This window comes from Hydra vulgaris, chromosome 01 (genome assembly GCF_038396675.1).
Source record: "Hydra vulgaris chromosome 01, alternate assembly HydraT2T_AEP".
In the NCBI taxonomy this organism is placed as follows: Eukaryota; Metazoa; Cnidaria; class Hydrozoa; order Anthoathecata; family Hydridae; genus Hydra; species Hydra vulgaris.
Genome location: NC_088920.1, coordinates 45,294,684 through 45,320,893, shown reverse-complemented (window position 1 = coordinate 45,320,893; position 26,210 = coordinate 45,294,684). Strand labels below are relative to the sequence as shown.

The following is a 26,210-nucleotide window of genomic DNA, read 5'->3' as shown; positions in this document are numbered from 1 at the left end:
GTCTTATAAATTAATCAGATGCTATTTGATGGTAATATAATGTCAAAACTAGGGTTTATATAGTTATTTTTTCACTTCATTTTAAAAGTCAATGTATTTAAGAAGGTTTTAAGGGCCAATAAGAATTCTTTAAACAGAAACATTTTTTTAAACATTGTTTAACCAATTAATAGTCCTTTTGCCAGATTTTACACCTTTTTTGACACTATTTTTTTTCATTTTAGCAGCAGTTTATACTTCAGGAAATGTTGTGATATTTACACCATGCATAAGCCAATTCAAACCGTTTCAAATAGAAAATCAACATTTTTGTCTATAGAATAAAAAGGATAGATACAGTATCGGACAAAACGAGTGCAACCAAATAATGCTAACTCAGTTTCTTTACATAAAAGTGCTGCATTTTTTCAATTTAGAGAAATAACTATGTAACTGTTTAGATACAAAGTTCTTCAAGTTTTATTCATCACAAAGTTCATTATTTGTACACGAAAATTAATAAATTAATCAAAAGTATTAAAAAAAGTTGATTTCCTTCTGGACAAAACAAGTACAACTCGACAAAATGTTGACTAAGTTGTATTTCGCTATCAATATTTCGTGGCGAATCCTTTGTTGTCGATCACAGCCTTGTATCTTCCAGGCATAGATTCGATCAGATGATTAATGAAACTTTGTGGAATCGCTGCCCAGGCCTTTTGGATTTTTTTAAACAGTTGATCCTTATTACGAACTCCTTCACGATTAATTCTGCGGTTGACGATCTCCCACAGGTTCTCGATAGGGTTGAGATCCGGTGATTGAGGCGGCCAATCCATCACCGATAGGTGGTTGTCTTGAAACCACTGCTTGACTACTTTTGCAGTGTGTTTCGGATCGTTGTCTTGCTGATAAACCCATTTTATTGGCATATTCCATTTAGCATGAGGTAACATAACATCTCAGGATTTTTTTATACATGAAACGGTCCATTAATCCATCGTTTTGATGTATTGGACCTAGACCGTTAGCAGAAAAATACCCCCAGACCATTACATTGCCTCCACCATGCTTCACCGTCTTATGGCAGTAACGTAAATCGAGGCGTTTTTTGGCCGGTCAACGTACATGGCAAATGCCATCGCTCCCAATGATGTTGAACTTCGATTCATCACTGAACAGGACAGTTCGCCATTTCTGCACATTCCGGTCAATATGAGATGTAGCAAACAGGAGTCTTTTCTTCTGGTTTTTTAGTGAAATCAGCGGTTTCTTTGCAGGGCGTAGAGAAAACAATCCGGTTTCAACAGCACATCGTCTTATTGTTCGGTCCGATACAGGCAGCTCTAATTGCTTTCGTATCTTGACTGATGATATCCAGGGATTTTTCTTGACGCATCTGACGATCGTAGAATCCTCTCTAGAAGTGGTGGAACGCGGTCTTCCACCTTTGTTATCTGCTGCCAACTTTCCCGTAGAACGATATTTGGAACATAGTCTCGATACGGTCCATTTTTTCACGCGATATTTATCACAAATACTTTTTTGTGACATTTCACTTACGTAATCGCCAATAATTTTCTTTCTTAGTTCTAATCCAAAACTGTCGGCCATTTTTGCACTTGAAGTAATAAAAATAATAAAAATAAATAATCATGCTTCTCAAGGCTTACTGTGTTACATTTACCTTGTGATGATACAATAATGCTCTGTGGAACACAACGTCTTGGTTGAATGTGGACTGTATTGATGTAATGAAACACTTGTTGTATTTCACTTCTTGTATTGATGTTCTTCGATAAAACACTTTGATAAAACTCACATCAATAAACTGTCTTGATAATACTGACTGGTTGACTTCCATATACTGACTGAGTTACATGTCGATTTACATGTCTCTTATATAGTAAAATGAACCTGTGTGAACCTGTTCTGGAAGATTCTAGATGCTTCTTTTCGATGCTTCCGGAAGCTTCTGGATGCGTTTGGATGCTTCTGAATGTTTCTGGATATTTCTGGATGCTACTGGATGCTTCCAGATGCTTCTTCTGGAAACTTCTGGAAGCTTCTGCATGCTTCTGGAAACTTCTGGATACTTCCTTTAATTATTAAAAAACTTCCGTGACGTTGACTGGACTAAAGAAAATGAAACAAACCAAAAAAGTTGCACTTGTTTTGTCCGCTTCAAAATGGCACTTGTCAACGAAATTCTGTCTGTGTGCTGTCACCTGTCAGTTGATTGCTCATGTCATGGCATGCTATGACTCCAGACTTCTGAACTGTTTGCTGTGGTAGTATAGTTCGTTTCGTTTTTAAGACATGTAAAAGTAGGAACACTTTTTTTGCATTGTTCGATGTTGGTTGCAAATGTTTTGTCCAATACTGTATATCAATAAAACAGTTATAAAAAAAAATTGTTGCTATTACATAGCAGAACACACAAATTACAGTAATCAGTAATGTTTTGAGGTCTAAGTAGTAAAAAACTAACAAAATATAAATTAACACCGCCATAAATCCTTAACTAGTATACCAATCCAACTGAAATTTTATCCAGAGTTTAGTGTGGCTATATGCTATATTTGCTCCAATTTTTATCAAATTATATAAAGTAGTTTTCATTCTACAGGTGTTTTTATTACCGCACTATGAAGGCAAAATTTCACTTAACTTGAACATTCAAATTAAATTATTTATGGCTGACTAAACTAAAAGAATTCAAAATTTGCATCACAGGGTACCTTGATGCGTGCGCTATCACCCCATGTAATTGGCATTCTTCGGTCAGCTGGGTATTATTAGGATCCATGCTAACCATGAACTTAGTTAAAAAAATCTTCTTATATAACTTTATGGAACTTTGATATTTCAAATTATCAAAGGGTGGAGCTGGCTCCAGAGCCAGCTCTGATAAGAAATATTTTAGTTCCAGCTCCAGGCTCAGCACTATGCAAAATCACCAGCTCCAGAGAGCTCAGGCTCCAGCTGTGAAGCTACTCTAAAGCTCTGTATATATATATATGTACCCAGGAAATACTGTTTTAGTAGATTTGCAGTGAACCTATATCAGCATTTTTTAAAGGTTCATTGGAGTTTTGCTTATCCATTACTTAGCATACCATTAGTGGCAGCCATTATAAACGTCAGTTTAATAACTTTCCAACAATTTAATAGTAGCTACTCATCAACTATCCAATTTTGGCTGCTTTTACTTATTGGTTGTTTAGTACACTAAGTAACCAATAAGTAAAACTAAAGCGGTCAGCTTAAAATGTCTATATAGGACCACTAAAATTCTATTATAGAATGTTTGCAGGGTGAATATATATCTATATCTATATATATGTATATATATATATATATCTATATATATATATATATCTATATATATGTATATATATATATATATCTATATATATATATATATCTATATATATATATCTATATATATATATGTATATATATATATATATATATATATATATATATATATATATATATATATATATATATATATATATACAGCGCTCAAAATAATTATTTAAAAGTTGTTGATCAACATTGAACAGCAGAAATGGTAAAAATTGAAAAAGTCAATCAAATAATTTTAAAGACAATCAAAATTTCGCGGTTTTTTTAATTAATGTTTTTATTGTAAACTAAAGATTGTAGGCAATTAAATTTGATTAGCCCTAATTAATTTTGCAATATCAAAGCATCAATTTTTCTAAATGCCGAAAATCGGCTGTTATTTCGAGCACTGTACACACACACACACACACACAGATATATATATATATATATATATATATATATATATATATATATATATATATATATATATATATATATATATATATATATATATATATAAATTAGTAAAAAACACTTATCTAACTTTTTTCTTCAACTTGAAGTTTCACCATTGCTAGATCATCAGGAAGAGTAATTTTACAAAATTAGGTTTGGTGTCAATTGTGTAGTTAAAAAAAATAAATAAATATATATATATATATATATATATAATTATATATATAATTATAAATATATATAATTTAGTTGATGCAACTAGAGATGATAGTTCCTTTGTAGAAAGAGAAAAAGATGCAACATTACGATGATGGGAAAAAGGCTCAAGCTTAGCAGATAGACTTGGTCCAACTACAATACAATACTTTTTGAGCATTTTCTTGCAGAGAAAGAACATATTTGAAGGGCCAGCTCTAATGAGACAACAGCATTCCATACAGGGATGAATAAGATTTGTAGAGGTAGAGAATGGATCCAGGAGTAAGAAATTAGCAAGCACAATAAAAAGAACCAACCTTAGTAAATGCTAATTTAGCAATTGATTGAATATACAGTTTCTATAAAAAGTCAGTAGTAAACGATAATCCAAGAAGACATAAAATATAAGGAATCAGTGAGAGGGTTGCTATTCATTAATATAGTAATGTAGACAGCATTGCAATATCTGTTTTCAGTTAAGAACTGAGTTTTAAGTGAGATCAGATTCAAGAGTGGCTGCCTGTTTTGAGTTTTCAAAAAGAGAAGACTTTTTGCCAAGACATGAGTATAAAGTTGAGCAAAAATCAGCAAAAAGGCTATTTTAGATGTAAGGTTATTGGAAAAATCATTAATATAAATAGGAAACAAAACAGGACAAAACCTTGAGGTATCCCAGAAGTTACTTGAAATGAAAAAGATTGTTAGTCTTTGAGGATGACTTTATTAAAGCAAAAAAAAAACAGAAAAAAACAATTTGATCATCTCAAAAACAGATACACCATATGAAACAAGTATATGGAGAAGAACAGCATGCCACACTTTGTCAAAAGTTTTAGACATGTTAAAAGCAATAGCCCTAGCCTCTCCGACGTCCATATAATGTACAACAAAGTCCTTTAGTCACAGCAGTTAGCAAGAAAGCTGTAGAGCGAGAAGATCAAAAACCATATTGATTTTCTGACAGTAAAATTTTACTCAAGATGGAATATGAAAAGTTCGTTTTTTCAAGACTCAAAGACCTTGCTAATAACAGAATGAAGAATGATTGGACGATAATTTAAGGGTCAGAATGTTCACCAGAGTTTTTGAAATTTGGAATAACAGATGCCATTTTCCATCAGGCAGGAAAACAAGACTCAGTCAAACACTTATTAAATAGTTTAGAGAGAATCGAAGGGAGTTCTGGAGAACAATTTTCTGAGACTATGATAGGAATGTTGTCTGGATCACAAGCCATAGAAATGTTTGAGATATCACTATTGAGATATGACTTAAGCATCAGAAGCTGGAATGGTTTGAATGTCTAACAATGGGTTTACCTGTTTAATTAAAATGGAAGGAAAGGAATGGCCATAACATTCAAGTTAGAAATTCTTTGCAAACAATTCTGCTTTATCCATGGGAAAAGTAACAAGATCAGTCTCATAAATGAGAGATGGAAAGTTAAACCTACCTTGTTAATAACGCTGTTGTATATATATATATATATATATATATATATATATATATATATATATATATATATATATATATATATATATATATATATATATATATGTATATATATGTATATATATTATTTAGCAGCTGCACAAAATTAAAACCATGGAGTAGAATGAGGCTTGACTTGGAACCAACAAGTAGGAATAAAAGCTTCCATTCCTGCCTGAATCCAGGAGGTTACATAAGAGGCATATTTATCAGCTGAAAGAAGGCATACTTTTCATCTGAGAGAAGGCATATTTATCAGCTGAGAGAAAAGATATTAGCCCAAGGACTGTCACAAAAAAAATCTTAAAAAGAATCCCAGCAAGCTTTAGAGTAGTAGAGATCATTGTATGGTCAGAACCACATAAAGGAAAAAAGGAGAACACAAGCTAGGATCAGAGACAAGACATAAATCAAGGAGTGAAGGTAAATGATTAGGGTTTTTATGAAAAAGAATCACAAAGTTAACAATCTGAGAAAATAAATTATAAACTTTAATAAAATTATAAACAAGAAGGGTCAGTGGCGTTAATGCCAAACCATTCAATGTAATGAGTTTTAAAGTCACCAATAACAGCAACATTGGCAGAGGGGTAAAAAGAGAGAGCATGGTCAATTTGATTCAAAATTACATCTTGAAGAGTGCAATAATAACAAATAGAAAAGTGATAGAGTGAATAGGTGTTACGCAAAAACACATAAAAGAATGGTCAAAGGATTTAAACCTAATTTCATGACAAATACCTAAATTGATGCATATGTATACCCTTAAGCCAAGCATGTGACTGTTGGAGTCTTTGCAAATAAAAAAATAGTACCAATCAAAACTGAGATCTGAAGAAGTAATAGCGAAATTTAAATTAGCCTCACTAAGAGCACGCAAGTCTGGTAAATTTTGTCTTAAGTAAAATTCAACTCATGGAAGATTGGTTAGATATATTTGTAAAAGATATATTAAAACAGTTAGGTGGTGTGGATGGTTTTTATGTTTAATATTTTGGGCTTTAACATGTTTTAAGTTTAGAAAGAACTAGACTCATTCAAAGTTAGGGCACGGCCTCATAAGCAACAAGCTATGCAATTGTCTCAGTCCTGGTAATTAATCCTAAGTTGTAATATAGGGCTCCTTATGTAGACTTGACAATGCATGCATAGCCACTATCACTGCTATATTATTTATATATATATATATATATATATATATATATATATATATATATATATATATATATATATATATATATATATATATATATATATATATATATATATATATATATATATATATATATATATATATATATGTATATATATATATATATATATATACATACATACATACATATATATATATATATATATATATATATATATATATATATATATATATATATATATATATTTTTAATATTGAAAACAACCATAAATCCTTACTAACTTAATTTTTTTTTTCCTTTTTTGCTAAAGGCTATAAAGATTGATTGAAAGCAAAAGTCATTTATTACTTTTTCTTTATTGTTTTTGAGCTTACCTCGGAAAATAAAAATGTGCACAAACAGACAACCTCTATGTTTTTATGATTTTATATATATATATATATATATATATATATATATATATATATATATATATATATATATATATATATATTCACAGTTAATTCCTGGTCAAACAAAGGTTAACTGGAACTTAATATGGAACTGCTACATTTTGTCTCTTGATATTGTCTAATTGATTACTACTAAATTTTTTGTAAAACCAAATCTCTAAAAACTCGAATTTTGTTAAATTGAACCGATTGTTTGCTTCCTAGCAGCATATTTCCTTGGTTAACTTGAACTTTTTGTATAGGAATTTAAGAAATTAAAGAAACTTGATTTAAAATTTTTTTAAGAAGTTCATGTAAAGCATAAAGAACAGTAACTTGATTTTTCTATAGTTTTTCATTGTATTTAGATCTGAATAGAAAAGATCATTATCAGACCTAAAATAATGCTTTAGTAAAATAACGTTAAAAAAATAATTATCTTACTTGCATCGGTCTCTTGGAGGTTCTAGTTATCAGGAACTAAATGTATATATTAGGGGACAATAAAACATTAGTTGAAAAAAAATACAGGTAAAATTTGTATATGTAACAGCTATAAAATTTGCCTTTTTGTTTAAAATCATCGAATTCAAAAAAATATATATAAAAAATAATAATAATACGCTTCAGGTTCTTCAGGTGTCCCAAGTGGTAAAAAAAGGGGCCAAAAAGTCCTTTAAATTTTTTTTTCTTTACAGTTTTAGAATTTTTCATACATATTTTTTAACTATTAGCAATGCTAATAGTTAATTGTGAAAAAAAAAATTAAAGATCTTTTTTGGCCCCTTATAACCCCCTTGGGGCCCTTGAAGACCATAACTTTCTTAAGGGAATTTGATCATTATAATCCAAAAAATTAAAACTAAAATAGTATAAATAGTGATACAGTTTTGAAATTTTTTTTTCAAAAATCACAATTATATACTAATTTAACATTCCTTGTCATTTGGAAAAGAACCATCAAAACTAAAAAAAAGACATAAGAATTTATCTAAGTTAATTCATATTTATATCTAAATGTTACAACATATTACAATATTACCAATGGTGTATAAAAGTATTCAGCATAACTCTTACTTTATAACATAAAGTAAAAAAATTTTATACAACTTTAATACAAGTCAAGACAATGTTTGAAATGCAGATGTCTTAAACAAAAATGAAGGTTTGATAATCTTTTCCAAATCAATAAGATCGATGTAATCAGAAATGTCATAGTTTAGTTCAGGAACAATAAATTGTTCAATTCTGGTAATTGGCTGTGACCTTGTTTTTAAAATTCTGCACTAATTAAATTCACAAACATGATTTTGCTCATCTGTAATCATTGCATGATGAATGTTTTCACGATGAGCGAAATAGCTATTTCGTTTTATAACAGAATTGATATTGTCTTTTAGTTCAGAAGACGTATAAGGCAACATATTAATTGTTTCCACAAGTGCTTAGCTCCATGTTTACAAGAAGGTTTGGAATTTATGTAAAACCACATTGGAACATAAACACAAACAGTATAAGTAGACAAAGTACTCTGACAGATTTAAGGTAGACACATACAAATGAAGCCCACAGTTTGCCGCCATTAGCTACTATGAATGATTTAGCGATCCTGGAAGCAGTTATGTTAATGCTGACAAGTATTCACCAAGAAGAAAGCACTTGTGATTACCCACAAATACTTTTGATACATGCTGAGGCTTTTTAACTTTACCGTAGGCAAATCAATTTGTATTTTTTTTAAACAAATTACAGTCAATTGTTGACATGTTGATAATACTGTACCTATAGGTCCAGAAAATCCACAAGAACCGATTGTCGAGCTATCAAGGTATTGGAATAAATAACGCAGTGACAATACATTGCTATGAAGCTAATATACTAGCCACTGTAATGGGCTTCTTATTTCTGATAACACCATTGGATTGCCCAGTGTTGATATTAGTACCATCATATCCAGTTGCTATCAGTTTACTTAACAAAATTCTATTTGTGCAGAACTACTGTCCCATTAGACAGTGATATATGACTGATTGACTGATGTACAAAGTACCAGGTTCTTTTATTAACGATATTTCTTCTGTGCTAATTTTTTGATGGTAATATTTTCCAAATAAGGTACTTTTTTTCATATTCATATGATCAATACTTTATTCTCTCATGTTGCACTTTATTCGGATTGATAACATTTATTATATTCTCTGCTGCTACTAGCTTAAAGTCTTCCAAAACCATTAATGCTACGGCTGCAGCTGAGTCCATGTTTGTCGCATGCTATTGTTAATGCTGGCATTAACAATAGCATGACAGTGCAGAGGATTTAAGAGTTATATCAGTGCTATGTGCGGATTTATTAAAATCAGGTTCATATTCAGAAACTTTGCCTAATTGGCTCTCATCGTTAGTTCCAGAAATCTTACCATTAAATGTTGAAATGCTCATATTACTAATATTGGATATTTTCTGACACTTTTCAGTTCATTGAAATTCATCAGCTTTCCTCTTCTGATATTGTCTAATGTTTTTTGTTGCCACTTTGCCTTCTGTGCCAATAAACATTAAGCAATTAGTTCACTGGTCAGTTAAAAATTCTTGCTCCACAGTATGAACTTTACATATTTTACAGCAGTTGCAATCTTCCAAAGCGCAATTGCATGCTGCAATATCAAATTTTTTATTTGCTTTTGTCTCCTAAGCATCAAAATTTTTCTTTGTACTTCTCCTTATACCTCTAGTCATTACGTTGGATCTTGAACGGCTTAATCAGTTCCCTATATTGGTCGTAGTAAGTTTTGATTAGTTTTAACTCTTGTATGTGATATCACTGGAATAAACTCTTTCATTCAAATTTTTTCAATGGTTGTAGAAACCTTTTCTGCTATTTCTGATACGGTAGAGTCTTTGGTATAAAAGTTTGGTTTTAGCTCATGCTTAACAAGAAAATAGTATTTCATAAAATTCTCATAGATTAGTAAAACGAACTCAGATAAATTTTTCTTGTTTTTGGGCCTGCTAGTTGATTGTAGGCCATCACCAAAGAATTTATATCTTAATACAAAAAGAGAAAATGTGCCCCTATTTAAAACATAGCATCTATAGTATTATGTATTAAAACTATATTATATACAGTAATTTAAAAATACATGTAATTAATTAAATCCATATAATAATGTCGTATTATTATATGGATTTAATCGTTTCAATGAAACAATTACTGCGAGCACATTTATAACTAAATAAAACTCTTACAGAATACGTAATATCAATATCCAAAAATTCCAAAAAACTCAAAAAAAAAAATTTTATTAATGTAAAAAATAACTTTGAGGTTTCCCAAAATGGTTAAAAGGGTGCCAAAAGCTCATTTTAATTTTTTTTTTTACAATTAGTATTGCGAATAAATATTAAAAAAAAAAAATCTAAAATTTAAAACAAAACAAAACAAAATTTTTTAAAGGCTTTTTGGCCCCCTTTCTTGCGCTTGGGGCACCTGAAGACTATAATTTTTTTTAATATTTTTTTTTGATAATTTTTAAGCTAAAGGCAACTTTTTGTAGCTATTACATTTATAGAACTTTAATTTTTTCAATGCACCCTAATGCATATACACATTAATATGTTATTTTGCATGTACATTCAGAAACTTACACTTTGATTAAGCTTCATTTAGCAAATTTATGACCATATCAGATTGTCAAAAGTCAACATTAAATGCTAAGTTTATGACCCTAATGATTTTACTGGTATTGTTACGACTATTAAGTAATTTGACTGTCGGCGAAATCGACTTATATATTTTCTAAAGTAAACTAAAATCAATTGATACATTTTTGAAATTGATTAAGTTGACTAAAAGTCGATTTAGTCGAAGTATGGAAATAATTTAATTTTTTGAAATAAATTGTAATAAAAATAATAATTTATACTCTATATAAAAGTAATTTATATTTGCTTTCTATTTTTAACATCATATCATTTAAATAATAATGGAGGAGAGAAAGGCCATTCCATTAACAAGACAATTTATTCCCAGACCCCAATGATTCAGGGACCTTTATACTTAAATACTTGCTATCAAAAAGGTTATTACAATCATATTTACAATGTGATTGTATAGATTAATGAAATTTATATTTTGGAGCTTCACAACATAAATTTGGCCTAGAGCCCTGAGCCAGCTTGGTGCGGCCATGTACAAAAGAAAAATATATTAATGAAATAAACAATCGAAAGTTTAGTTTGGTGTAAATAATGCTAACATGCTATGAATTAAATAAAACGTTAAGAGAGTAAACAGAAAACTAGAGAAAAGGTCATCTATAAAGTACATCACGCTTTAGGGGTGTGTGGGGGAGGGGTTAGTGGTTTTGTAACTACTCATACAAAACTTGTAACTAAAAAGTTATGATTGTGACAAGAGGGCTTAAAACGGTTAAAAATTGCATGAAGTAATTTGTGGACAACCCCTAATGGTTATAATATTACATAATATTGTTACTAAATGAAGAAACAAAAATTAAAGATTAAAAAGTTGAATCAAATCTTTAGTAGATTAAATTGACTATTCAATTTTTCAAAGTTGACTAATTTCAAATTTCAACTAGTCGACTTTTAGTTGATTTAGTCAAAGTTGATAGCAACACTAGATTTTACTATAATTAGCATATAATTTTGTTTGTAAGTCAAATTATCTGGCAGGTAAATAATGTAAAAGACACAAAAAAGAGGCCTTAGGACTGATCCCATTGGATCTCATCATATATTATTCATAGCAATCTCTGATATACTAAGAACAATGTATTATGATGATATGTATATATATAAATGATGACATATGTGTATATATATATATATATATATATATATATATATATATATATATATATATATATATATATATATATATATATATATATATATATATATATATATATGTATATATATATTAGCCCTCAGAATTAGAAAAAAATGAGGTCGGCAGTAATTTGCCAACCTCAAAATGTGTTTGAGGTCGGCATCAGGTCAGCAGAAAAAATGTGAAAGGGTTGACCATAAAACATAGAATTGATGTCAGCAATATTATGCCGACTTCAAACACTTTTAGATCAACAGTTAGGTCAGCATTGCCAAATGCCGACCCTAATTCCAAGGGCTATATATATGTATATATATATACATATATATATATATATATATATATATATATATATATATATATATATATATATATATATATATATATACACACACATATATATATATATACGATTTAATACTTCATTATCATAATAATGATAATAAAGTATTAAAATAGACAAATTGTATTAACTAAATAGCTTGCCTTGCAATATCAGCATCAAATGAAGAGACCGGAGGATTTAACCTTTGATAGCGCCTTATAAAGGCTTCCTTATCAAGCTCCCAAATTTCTTTATAACTGTCCCATATTGTTAGATACTTTAGTAGTTCTCCAGCATTTTTTGAGACTCCATTATTGATGATCCACTGCAATTTTTTTGTCTCTTCATCATCATCAATAACCTTTTTAATTGACTGCAAATAAAATTATAAACAGATTAAAATTTGACTAATGAAATAGTTTCTATATAGAAAATATATACATTTCCATAGCAAATATTTAAGGAAAATAAAAAACATAAATGTAAAGATTAGATAATAATAATAAGTTAATAAGAGTGCTTCAAGGTGAAGCTATAAAAAAGCAATATCTTATTCTACAGGTTAGTTTCCTACCGGTTGACCAGTATAATGAGAAATGAGTATGGATGGCAAACGTTCAAAAGAACTAACACAGTTTGTCAAACTGCTAGCAACCGAATTCACAACATCTGCAATTTTCTTTAACTTAGGAGAGAAATCAACTTGATTTTCTTCTAATACTACTTTGACACGAAATAGAGGATTTGGAGAACTTTTACTATCTCCATTTATTAACCGTGAAAGCTCTAGTAAAGACCATTTTATGTTTAGTCTAAAAGCATCCTCAATGAGTTTGTCAATTTTTTCGACAAAACTAAGCCAGTTTTGTTGCACCTAAATATAATTATTTTAAGAATGAACTCAGTGGCAATTAATAATTATACACAGAAATATAAAGTCAAATAAAAATTTAATTACTTCAGGACCATCTGATCTAAAAACTTCATAAATCTTTTTAAGTGTATTAATAATATCATAATGAAGGCTTGTTAGTTTAGATTTCACATAAATTTGATGATTTTCTTGTTCAGCTTCAAATTCAGAACCCTCATACACTCGTTTTGGATCAATTTTCAATAAGAGATTTTCACTGATCAAACTACAATTTTTTAAAATCAATACGTTTGAGGCTTTAAAGTGATTAACAACTGCTTGAAGTTTGCAACTGTTTAGTCGACAATCACTAACAAAATATTCAGAAACACCTTTTGATGCCCATGTCAACTTGGTAAGGCCAGGCTGAATTTTTTTATCGAGAAACCGGATTCTCTCCTTGAAAAGTGCCCGTTCTTCTGAATTTAGCATAGCTACAATTTTATTGTAATCACATACTACAAGAAGCACATTTTCTTTTAACATTCTCAGTTCTTCTCTCTTAGAATACACATTAGCAGCATAGTGGGGAATCTCAAACAAAAGTTTTTCCCAGTAACTTATTTCTTGAAACAACTTAAGTAAAGACCTATCAAAATCAAATTAAGTGATTTATAGAAAAAATGATTTTTAAATTGATTATATAAAATAAATTGCATTAAAAAATTAAAAAAGCAAACAAAGTCTTTTCAAATTAAGTATAACCTGTCAAAATGAATATCTAGCATTCCTGTTTTTTGAGTGTTCTTGCACATCAGAGGGACATCAAGAAGTTTAACAGTGTCTTTTTCCACAGTATTTGTCCACTCATTAAACAGTTTGCGAACATAATCATCAAGAGCTTGTGCCAATTGAGAATACTGCTGTTTAATTTCGTCACCTTGTTAAAAAATAATTTTGTATAAAAAAAAAATATCAGTGCAGTGAGGAAAGCTATATTTAAAAACCTTACCAAGTCCAACCTTGGGAAGAAAAGTTGCTTCTTTTAATGCAGAAAATGGTCTATCAATTCTTTTCTTTAAAGTGCGAGCCCATAAAGCTAACCCAGCATACTTGGGATACAGAATAGAAATATCTGGTCTTTGCAAGTTAAAATCTCTCTTTACTGCATTTAATTCTCCTTGAAATAAATGATAAATATCAACTGTTTTTTTGTCAATACATCGTCGAATAGCTTCTCTTGAAGAAAGATGTACAAAACATTCTAATACTTCTGCACCATCTTGGACAGTGTTTATTGTTTCAAATGCTGAGTTCAATATAGTTTGAATCATGACTTCTACATCTTTAATCGAAGATTTAAATGAGTTGTAATCATCATGCCAAGATGTGGCCTAAATTTCAAGAATTTAAGCAAATTTTATAATTTAATTAAGATGAGAAACTTAGAAATTAAAAATAAGAAAAACCAGACTGAAAAAAGAAAATAATAAATTTTTTTACCTTAACATCAAGAATTGTGTGTCTGACATTTTTTAACACTTCGAGATTTCGCATAAATGTTGATTTAACTTCATTTAAACTCCTCACAATTTCAGGACTTTTTAGACCAGGAAAAATATATGTTAGCTTTTTATTTCCGTCTAAGCCATGAGCAAAATGGTTCAGAGCTTCGCAAATCTAAACTTTGATGCCAAAAAATAGATTTTAATAAGAAGTAAAATTGTAAAAAATTCTTAAATCATACCATAAAAATAAATTTAAAATTTACTATAATTTAGTGTTGTTATTTGACTTTGAAAGTCGAAACTAGGTGACTTTGAAAAATCGAATAGTTGATTTAATCGACTATGGACATCCTACTAATCGAATAAAAGTCAATTTAGTTAAGTAAAAATCTTAAAATCCTTATATTCTTCATTTGATTTAACTTTTCAATCTTAAATTTTTATTTGTTCATTTAATAACAATATTATGTACTATTATAACTATTATCAATTTTTTATTTACTCTCTAAGTTTTATCTATTTCATAGCATGTTAGCCTTATTTAAACCAAATTAAACTTTCGATTAAGTATTTCATTAATTATTTTTCATTTCTTTACTTGATGCTTGTGATTTTCATAAATATAGCAATTATTTAAGGTGATCCCTAAATTATTGGGGTCTGGGAATAGATTGTCTTGTTGTTGTAGCGGCCCTTTTCTCATATTGCTTTGCATTTTTTCATATTTTTTTTTAAATGATATGATATTTATTACAATTTATTTCAAAAAAATAAATTATTTCCATACTTCGACTAAATCAATTCAAAAATGTATAAATCAATTTTAGTCAACTTTAGAAAATATATTAGACAATTTAGTCGACAGTCGAATTATTTAATAGCCCTAACAACACTACTATAATTATAGATTTAACTTGTTGAATTTTTATTTTTGTTTTGCTTTTTCAAATATATTTGTTATATTTGATAACATAAGATTAAAAAATATTAGATTATATATACAGGGCGTAAAATAATAGGCAGTCAATCGACAGTAACAAACAAAAATGAATATATTGTTATTTAAGATCCAAGTGACTTAAAACTGTTTGAGTAACTAAAATATCTATCTTGATTGCATTTTAAACTTAATTTAATATTATAAAGGAAAAGCTCCATATTTGAAAAACTCTTTTCTCTTCTTTTCCAAAAAATGATAACAATAATTACTACAGATTTTGATTTAAAGAACTTATTTGAAAAGCTGAACTAAAATAAAATTGTGTCTCTTGTTTTTTTATGTCTAAGTTTTAAGCGTTTTTTTTTCAAATATGCAAGTTTTTGTCAGCAAACATTAACAGTTATTGTGTTAATGTGTAAAACCTGCACCTGCCAAATTTGACAGTGGCATACATCTAGAACTTAAAATAAAAACAATGATAAAAAAACAAAATAAAGAGGGTGAAATAACAATTATAGACTAATAACTAATTTTAATGTATGCTACCATATGTAATATTCACATAAAACATTATATCAAAAAGTATATTAAAACTATACTTGCCTCTAGAAGGTCTTTGCATCTTTGAATAAAAGCATCAACCTGAGCAAAAATGCTAGTCTGATCAAGGATCCATTTTTCCTTTTCACAAAACTGTAAATGCACTTTGCTAACCTAAAATACGAATAAAAATTACATTAAAGACCGCTCATAAATAAAGTTAAGGTTCATTTAAATAAAGTTGAAACACTTATAATTACCATGAAAACCTACAAAAATAAAGTGAAAACACTCATAAATAAAGTTTGAGCGCTCATAAATAAAATTGAAACATTTATAAATAAAAGTAAAAACACTTATAAATAAAATCAAAACACTCATAAATAAAGTGAAAACACTCAAAAATAAAGTGAAAACACTCATAAAAAAAATTGAAACACTTATAACTAAAATAAATAAATAAAGTTAAATCACTCATATATAAAATGAAAACACTCATAAATAAAGTAAAAAAAATTATAAATAAAGTAAAAAAGACTCATAAATAAAGTTTGAACACTCATAAATAAAGCTGAAAACATTCATAAAAGTGAAAATGTTCATAAATAAAGTAAAAACACTCATAAACAAAGTGAAAACACTCATAAATAAAGTAAAAACAATTATAAATAAAGTAAAAAAAACTCATACATAAAGTTTGAACACTCATAAATAAAGCTGAAACTTATAAATTTATTAAAGTATACTTGATCATAACATTCTTTCCATTTTAAACAACATTCTATACTGTCATTTAATCTTTTCATATTTTCTTTAACATTTCCATTAAATATGTTTTCCAAAGAAATCTTTGAGCTGCAGCGATTGATAATTTCATTGCTGACCTAGGTTATTTAAACAATTTTTTAAAAATCTCAAATATTAAGACTGATGATTAAAAACCAATCAACCTGATTAATAATTAACAACAATCATAGAATAGAGTTAAATGATAAAAAAATTTTTTTTTATTTATTCTAATATTTTCAAACTTATTATACCTTTCTCAGTAACCCTGTTATTCTCTCTCTACTTCTGTAATGTTGTGAATTAACCCATATAATTCTAATCAAACTCAGGAGGTTAGGAAGCAATGTAGGAATATTTAATGGCTCAGCTTCAGCAAGAGCAGTACATGGTTCTTCAATAATGGATAAAAACTTTAAGTTGCTTTGAGCTTGATCAAATCCATCCTAATTGAAATGTCTGCAATATAGTTTTTTTTTTTTTAGTTAAATTAAAAAAAATCCTAATATTTTTCAAATAAGTTTACAGTAATTATAAATAGAAACTATTAATTAAAAATTAAAAAACTAGTATTTAAGCCAAAAATAAAAACAAATAAAATAAAAAAGTCTAACATTATTGTGAAGTGTTATAATACTTTTTTATGTTTTGTTATCATATAAACATTATTGTTGTTGCTAAAATAAAACATTAGGAATTAACAATACAATATATATCATATTAGAGATAATAAAATGGATATTTCTGATATAACAGCAATTTTTTTCGTATATATTTCTTCAACTAAATTGTCTTCCAAGACCATTAAATAAATACATATGTACATTAAATTATAACTTATAGACTTTATGCTATATAAGTTTATTTGATAAATTCAAGTTTGAATTCTGAAAAGTAACAATTAATAAAACAAATAGCAAAATGTGCAGGCCTCAAAGTAAAAGTTAAACATTCATGTAAGTTTGTTTAATGGTTCTAGAATCTTTCCTATTCCCCACAACACTCCTCTCCCTCACACACATTTAACTATCAAATAAATGAACAAACAAAAAAACAAAATTAAATTTGAAAAGCCTTTGAATAATATGGGATAATTTACAACATATATAACGCACACCAGTGGTAACAATAGAGTTATGTAATACAAACACTGCCCCAATAAATCCTTGTTAAATATATTAACTGTAAATTCTTTTTATTATGCATTTTTTGTGTTATTTAATTACTTCTTATTTATTTTCCTGTGTTTTGCATCATACTTTAGCAAAACTACTATAACAAAAGACTACATTTCAAGAGAATCATGAGACTAAATTATAAAGTTTTATTTGAAACAATACTTTGTTCAAAGTATAACTCTCATCAAAAATTATTTTAATATATAAACTATAACTTTTATACTTTACTTGTATCAGTTTAGACAACTTCTTGAAAGGAGCAACAAATGACGATTTTGACATTTGTAAAATGTCTTCTATTTGAATAACACCTTCTTTATCAAATTGACTACTTATCCCAGACAAATCAAAACAACGACTTCGCCAAAACTTTATTTCTTCAAGTGGACCACCTTGCTCAGCTGTTTCAAATATATCTTGATTATTAAGAACTTCTTTTATTTGTCTAGTCCAATGAATCATAGCACATAAATAAAAGTTTATATATATATATATATATATATATATATATATATATATATATATATATATATATATATATATATATATATATATATATATATATTTATATATTTAGTTAATTCACCTCCCCAAGGCCCAGAAGGCCACTACAGATGAGGAGGCTACTTAATTGTGGTTATAACCCTCTGTCAACTCTATAACTCCGAAACATGAAACTTGACAAATAAGGCCGCTGCGCAGAGAAACAAGTTGAGCGCGGTACTACCAAGGACGTGATGGGGATCAAACTCGAAACCTCTTGCTTATGAAGCGAACGCTCTACCACTACCGCATTAAAATATATATATATATAAATATATATACATATATATAATTAAAATGAGGTTGACAAATTATTGCTGACCTCATTTTTCCTAACTCCGAGGGTTGATATATATATATATATATATATATATATATATATATATATATATATATATATATATATATATATATATATATATATATACATATATATAAATTAGTAAAAATCATTTAACAAAAACTTTTCTTATTTTACACTGTGTTTCATCAATAAAGACTCATCAGAAATGAATGATCAAATTAATAAAACTTCAATTTATACCAAAAATTAAATTACAGGAAGTAATTTGTCTTAAGTACTGCAAATTTTTACACATTTTACATTTTGGAATTTGCTGACACTATTATAAAAGAATTCTTTGGAAATGATTACTTATGCTTTTTTAGAAAAATATTTTTTTAAAAGGGGGACTTAATGTAACTATTATTTGAGCTCATTTATTTTTGTAGTTTTTTAGGAGAAACTTATTTTCGTGCCTGCATTTAGGAATTAATTTGAATTTTATGCTTAATAAACATTCTTGGTTTGCATCTGTAATTATTTCAAATTTTTCTTGTAGGCATAGTATACATTTTTTTTAAATATTGTTATATGCAAGCGCTGTTTTAAGGATGGACCAATTCAGAGAGGTTAAATGTGACATCAAGAAAGTTCACAATTTTTAAAATTATGTTTATTTCGATTTGAAAACTATAAATATTTTAAAATTTTTTTATATCTTTTCTAATTTTATCGAGCTGTGGACCAGATTTTTTATGTATTACTATTAAACCATCATCACGATAAAGGCCTAAATCTTTTATATTGATTATTTTACTTAACAAATCTAAAATATATAGTCCAACAAATTCACAAATTTCTGCTCCGTCATAACTGCCCATTGTTACATCAAAGCAGTCATGTATGTTTTTCTTTTTCCAAGTTTCCTTATTAAAATAAAGTAAGGTTTTTCTACAATGTTTTATTATATGGATTGTTTCTTCAGGAATAACTGTGTGGCTTTTTGCAAATTGTTTTATCTAAAATATCTGTAGTTATTGAAGGGTAAAAATCATTAATATCAAACTGAATAAATGTACAGTCATTTTTATTTTCAATTATGGAGAAGCAATGTATAACATCAGTGGTATTTTTCAATTGCTGCAAATTTAATTTATTTCAAAGAATACTATTAATTTTGTCCAATTTAATTTTGCTTACATGTCCAATCTCACTTTTTGAAGGAACCAATAATCTACAAGGAAGTTTGTTTTGAAAAGTTGATTGGATGGTTTATAAACACTAATTTTTCTCTCAATGTTCCCAAAGATGTTCGATTGGCTTCAGGTCCGGAGATTGGCCATTCCAAGATACGAACTTTCTTTTGAGCCAAAAATTTCGTGACAAGCTTGGAGGTGTGTTTTCAATCGTTCTCAATTTGGAAAGTCTAACAACACAACACTTTGTCTTTTGCATGTGACAGCATTAAATCTTTGATTATTCCTTTATATATGTTTTGGTCCATAATGCCTTAAACTCGATAGATTGAACCTACTCCATCACGGCTAAAACATGGTACTTAATATCATTTCGAAGACCTATTGGACATCGAACATATTTAATACCATCAGAACCAAATATATTAAACTTTTGGACATTGAACATATTTAATACCATCAGAACCAAACATATTAAACTTTGACTCATAACTCCATAGTATTTTTGACCATTGGTTTGCTATCCAATTTAGATGCTCTTTAGTAAATTTTAACCACGCTCTATAATTTTTTGCAGAAAGAAAGGTTTTTTAACAGGACAACGGCCAAAAATGTTGTTTTGTCTTAAGCGACGCTTTACTGTTGCATAAGACCAAAAAGTTTGATGTGACTGTGTAAATTCTTTATGAATTTATTAGCACTCTTGCGCGGATCTACCTTTGACGATCTTAATACAACATTATCTTGGCAAAAAGTTGTTGATTTCGGTCGTCCTGACTTAGTTGAAGCTTGGAAGTGACTCTGTTGTTGAAAAACTTTTAATGTACAACCAACTGTTGATAGCAAAATGTTCATATCTAGTGAAATTTTCTCTCAAAGTCTTACCGTTATTTGATGCTTGTACAATCAACTTTTTCACTCCCTCGCTTAAATATATATTATGTCCCATTGCAAATTATTGATCATTAAATGTTTTTTATAAAAATCTGCCTTCAGAAAAAGAAGTTAAAATAGTCTAAGTTATATCAACGTTGTTAGAATTTAGCTTGTTCAATTACTTTTGAGCCAATCATTTCCATTCTTTTAGCAATATTTTGAGTAATTACTCCCAAAAGGGAATTTTTATTTTATTTTTGATAATTGTAGTATAATTTGACACGCTTACACAAAATTTCATGTAAAAATGTTAATTTAATGAGAAAATATAACAAATAAGGTGTTTGCCCATTTACTTTAGGACACTACTGTATGTAGTGTCCTAAAGTAATTGGGCAAACACCTTATATATACCTATATACATTTAAATCTATTAAAAACCTTTTTCGAAAATGAACCTACCATAAATAACCTAAACAAAAATTCAATGAAAAATAAAAAATTAATTATAAAAAACATATTTAAAAAAAACAAACACCTTACTTTCTAATCTTTGAACATAATCTTTATTTAGTGAAGCTTCATGAGCAGTTAAATTTGAAACTTCATTTGGAATATATAGAACTGTTTTTCCTTGTATTTTATACTTTGCATCAGTAAGTGTGGCCATAAACTTATGTAAATGACCAACAAACTCATTTTTTATGCCTTAAAAAATCAATAAAAAAATTTAATAAATTATACAATTTCATTATCAATATAAACATATTGTGGTTTTAATACTGATTTCTATTCTTAATAATAGAAATCAGTATTGTTAAAACCAACCAAAATAATAATTACAAATTAACTATTTCGATTATTTAAAATATTATTCTTATTAATTATTGTTACAACAATATCTTGTAATTGGTTGTTTATATTTAAAATAATTTAAAAAGATACTTTCTGGCCATGTTTTATTTTGAAAAAACTGTGGTCCATAGAAATGTGTCATCAACCCTAATAAGCTCTCAATGCCTGATGAATGAACCATTTGAAAATAAACATCTTTTCTAATAGTATTCAATTGTAGTTTACAACTTCTTCTTCTTAGAAAATAAAATAACTGATCAACATAATATGAGGGTATACTAGTTGAAACAACAAGACTCTGTTTTTGAGCATCGAAATGACAAAGCAAAATTCTGTATCTGTCGTCTGTATTTTTTATAAACGATATCATAATTTCATCATGTTCTGTACTCCACAATGAAGTTTTAAAACCACTTAAACTAACTTGCTTTTTCATAAATGATAAAATCTCCTAAAATAATAAAACAAAATAAAATAAAATCTCCTAAAATAGAATAAATAAAAATAATGGAGAATTGAATTTCGTTACAAACCAGTATGTTGTCTTCATCAAAATCATTATCAAGAATTTCATCGCAAACTTTGTTGCAATTAGACATTCTAGATGTAGATTTCACAATAGAGAGATTAGGAATGTTATTAATCATTAAATTTAATGCTGGATTACTATTTTCTTCCATTTTGCTATTTTAAACGCAAAGTATTTAAAAAATTCCAATATTTGTACGGCTTGTTCTAAGAAAATATATTTATTAGTAACATAGAAATATAATAAGTTTTATTAAACGATAATGATAATCATCATCATAAACAAATTATAAAATAAGCTACAAGCATCATTTAGATGCCAAATGATGCAGAATAAAATCTAGAACATTGTTTATTAAAATAAAACTTTTTTCTAAAAACTATATAAATAAAGTTATTGCCAAAAATCTAAATTTTTTATTGTTTTTTAGTTAAAATAGTGACAACTGATACTTTCAATATAATACATCTATGTTCAAATTAACTATCAATATGCATATTCCTTACAATTGAAGTGTTATTTATATATAAATCACACAGAAATTTACTAAAACATTACAATTTAGAATCACTTTTTGATGTAAAATTTTTAATTAATTTCCTAGACCTAACATTGTTTCAAATAACTTCATCACTGTGATGGTGTCTAACCACAGAAGTCGAAGCTTTCGTAACGAGTCATTTTATAACAACATGCAACTTTGAAAATAATCTTGGACTTTAGAAACACTCTTACATCTTCAATCATTAAGGGATTATCACTTTCACAAACATTAGCTTCATTGTCACATTCAACTATTCCCCATACAAAATCATCTTCTTCACCAGTCTTCTATGAGGCCTTATAGATGCAAAACTTTATTAAATTTTTTCCTTTCCTAACCTCTTCACCCTCGTTGGCTATCACTACAATGATAATATTTTCACCATGAGCAAAATAACTGCTATGGTCTATAACTTTATAACAAATGTTCTTAGCATTTGAATTAGGAAATTTATTAATTCTTTGAGTCACATTAAATAGGTTTTTTAGACCTTCAGTATATATATATATATATATATATATATATATATATATATATATATATATATATATATATATATATATATATATATATATATATATATAGAGAGAGAGAGAGAGAGAGAGAGAGATATATATATATATATATTCATATGTAAGTATAAACATATATTTAAATATATATACATACAGATATATATATATATATATATGCATAAATGCAAGGTGGTGTAGTGGTAGAGTGCTTGCTTCATAAGCGAGAAGTTCCGAGTTAAATCCTCACCATGTCCTTAGTAGTACCACGCTCAACTTGTTTCTCTGTGCAACGGCCTCGTTTGTCAAGGTTTGTGTTTTGGAGTTATAGAGTTGAGAGAGGGTTACAACCTGAACTAAAAGTAGTCATCTCAATTGTAGTGGCTTTTATGGCATTGGGCAGGTGGATTAAAAAAGTGTATATATATATATATGTATATAATATATATAATATATATATATATATATATATATATATATATATACATATATATAAAATTTTGTCACTTTCCACCTCAGTGTGTATATATATATTTTTTTAGTTAATTCACCTCCTCAAGGCCAAGAAAACCACTACAGACGAGAAGGCTACTTATTTTTTTACAACCCTCTCTCAACTCTATAACTCCGAAACACGAACCTTTGACTAACAAGGCTGCTCCACGGAGAAACGAGTTGATGTCGCGGTGCTACCAGGGACGTGGTGGGGATTAAACTTGGAACCTCTTGCTTATGAAGCAAGCACTTTACCACTACACCACTACCGCATATATGCACATAAGGGTGTTTCATATTTTATCAATTTTTGAAACTGAACTCGCGAATCGATTTATAAATTGACCATTTATATGAAAATAAGTTTGAGCAAAAAAATATATATATAATTTTTAGGGTCCCCGCCAGTTCAATTTTGGGCAAAAATGTTGGGTGTTTTAAACGCCTGGCAGGGACCTTCAGATTTATCCTATAAAATTTTTTATTCTTTTAAACAATATATGATGGATTGAATATTAATTACATAAAAGAAGCATGTCGAAAAAACTAAGAAATTATTCTACAGAATCTTCTGAAATCGGTTTAAACAAAATTTTTTTTTTACAAAAACCTATTTTATAACTCGGTGGCGAATTTTGTAACCCGGAGGCGTATCTTAATTTTTTCAACATGCTCCTTTTATGTAAATAATATTCAATCCAACACATATTATTTAAAAGAATAAAAAATTTTATAAGATAAATTTTAAGGTCCCCGCCACGCATTTAAAACACCCAACATTTTTGCCTAAAATCGAACTGGCGGGGACCCTAAAAATTATATATGTATATTTTTTTGCTCAAACTTATTTTCATATAAATAGTCAATTTATAAATTGATTCGCTAGTTTAATTTCAAAAACTGATAAAATATGAACACTCTAATGCACATGCAGAGGTGGAAAGTGACAAAATTTTAAATTCAAGTAAAAGTAAAGTAAGCTGAAATACAAGTAAAGTTAAAAATTTAAAAATTTATTAGTTAAAGTAAACAGTAGTTCATTAAAAATCTACTCAGAATGAAAGTTACCAGGTTACTAAAGTACCCCACCCATCTCTAAATTAAAATGTAATATAAAAAACAATAAAACTAAAAAAAAATACTTTTAAAAATAGTAGAACATTAAAAAAATACCTAACTACAGTAGCACAAGTAAATTTAATTCATTACAAGTAAATGACTTTCCACCTCTGTGCATATATATACATATATATATATATATATATATATATATATATATATATATATATATATATATATATATATATATATATATATATACATATATATATATATATATATATATATATGTATATATATATATATATATATATATATATATATATATATATATATATATTTATATATATAATTAGTAAAAAACACTTATCTAACTTTTATCTTCGACTTGAAGTTTCACCATTGCTGGATCATCAGGAAGAGTTCCTGATGATCCAGCAATGGTGAAACTTCAAGTCGAAGATAAAAGTTAGATAAGTGTTGTTTACTAATTAATTATTGCTCTGTTCTTTAAGAACATTGAGCACTCTATTTGTAAAATACACTAACATAATTTACATATATATATATATATATATATATATATATATATATATATATATATATATATATATATATATATATATATATATATATATATATATATAAATATATAATAATAATAATAATAATAATAATAATAATAACAATATATATATATATTATTATTATTATTATTAATATTATCATTATTATTATTACTATAACTATTAAATTTCTAAATATATGCAAAAGCAATTTTCTAATTGAAAAAAATTCTAAACTTTTAAAATTTAAAAATACAAAACTAAAAACATTAGACAAACCTAAACATGACAAAAAGAAATACAATGAAATATAGAAGATAAAAACTAATTTTAAAAAAATTAGTTTTAATTACTAGTATAAATGAAAAACATTTTAATATACTAATGTTTTTATTTACAGATTCATCTTTACAATTAATAATGCTGAAATTTACTTAACAATAACAAATAAAAATATTATATAATATAGTTGTGTTTTGTGTAATTGTGTTATATAATGCAACATAAATTTAAATAAGACCATTTAAAAATTTGGATACAAACTATATTTTGTAAAAAAAATCGAGAAAAAAAATTAAATTTTGGATAAACTGTTCAACAATTGCTAATTAGAATGCTTCGATGTATTGTCATCAATACACTTACACAAATAAAACCATTATTTAAATTTTATTGTATATTTTTATAAATTGCCAAAATTAAATTCA

The 26,210-nt window shown here is 27.5% G+C and overlaps 1 protein-coding gene across 1 annotated transcript in view; it reads right to left on the bottom strand.

The window, feature by feature from the left end:
- Positions 1–22,535, bottom strand: part of LOC100199248 (dynein axonemal heavy chain 2) — a 122,102-nt gene extending 99,567 nt beyond the window's left edge. Inside the window, exons 1-13 of the mRNA XM_065788319.1 lie at positions 22,332–22,535; positions 21,889–22,249; positions 21,487–21,651; positions 18,274–18,512; positions 17,122–17,313; positions 16,828–16,965; positions 16,145–16,255; positions 14,597–14,773; positions 14,106–14,487; positions 13,859–14,033; positions 13,199–13,742; positions 12,815–13,114; positions 12,402–12,613 (exon numbers count right to left, since the gene is read on the bottom strand). Coding sequence (XP_065644391.1) covers positions 12,402–12,613; positions 12,815–13,114; positions 13,199–13,742; positions 13,859–14,033; positions 14,106–14,487; positions 14,597–14,773; positions 16,145–16,255; positions 16,828–16,965; positions 17,122–17,313; positions 18,274–18,512; positions 21,487–21,651; positions 21,889–22,249; positions 22,332–22,478 — 3,143 coding nt within the window. The 5' untranslated portion in view covers positions 22,479–22,535. The remainder of the gene's footprint in view (positions 1–12,401; positions 12,614–12,814; positions 13,115–13,198; positions 13,743–13,858; positions 14,034–14,105; positions 14,488–14,596; positions 14,774–16,144; positions 16,256–16,827; positions 16,966–17,121; positions 17,314–18,273; positions 18,513–21,486; positions 21,652–21,888; positions 22,250–22,331) is intronic.
- Positions 22,536–26,210: the final 3,675 nt, after the last annotated feature.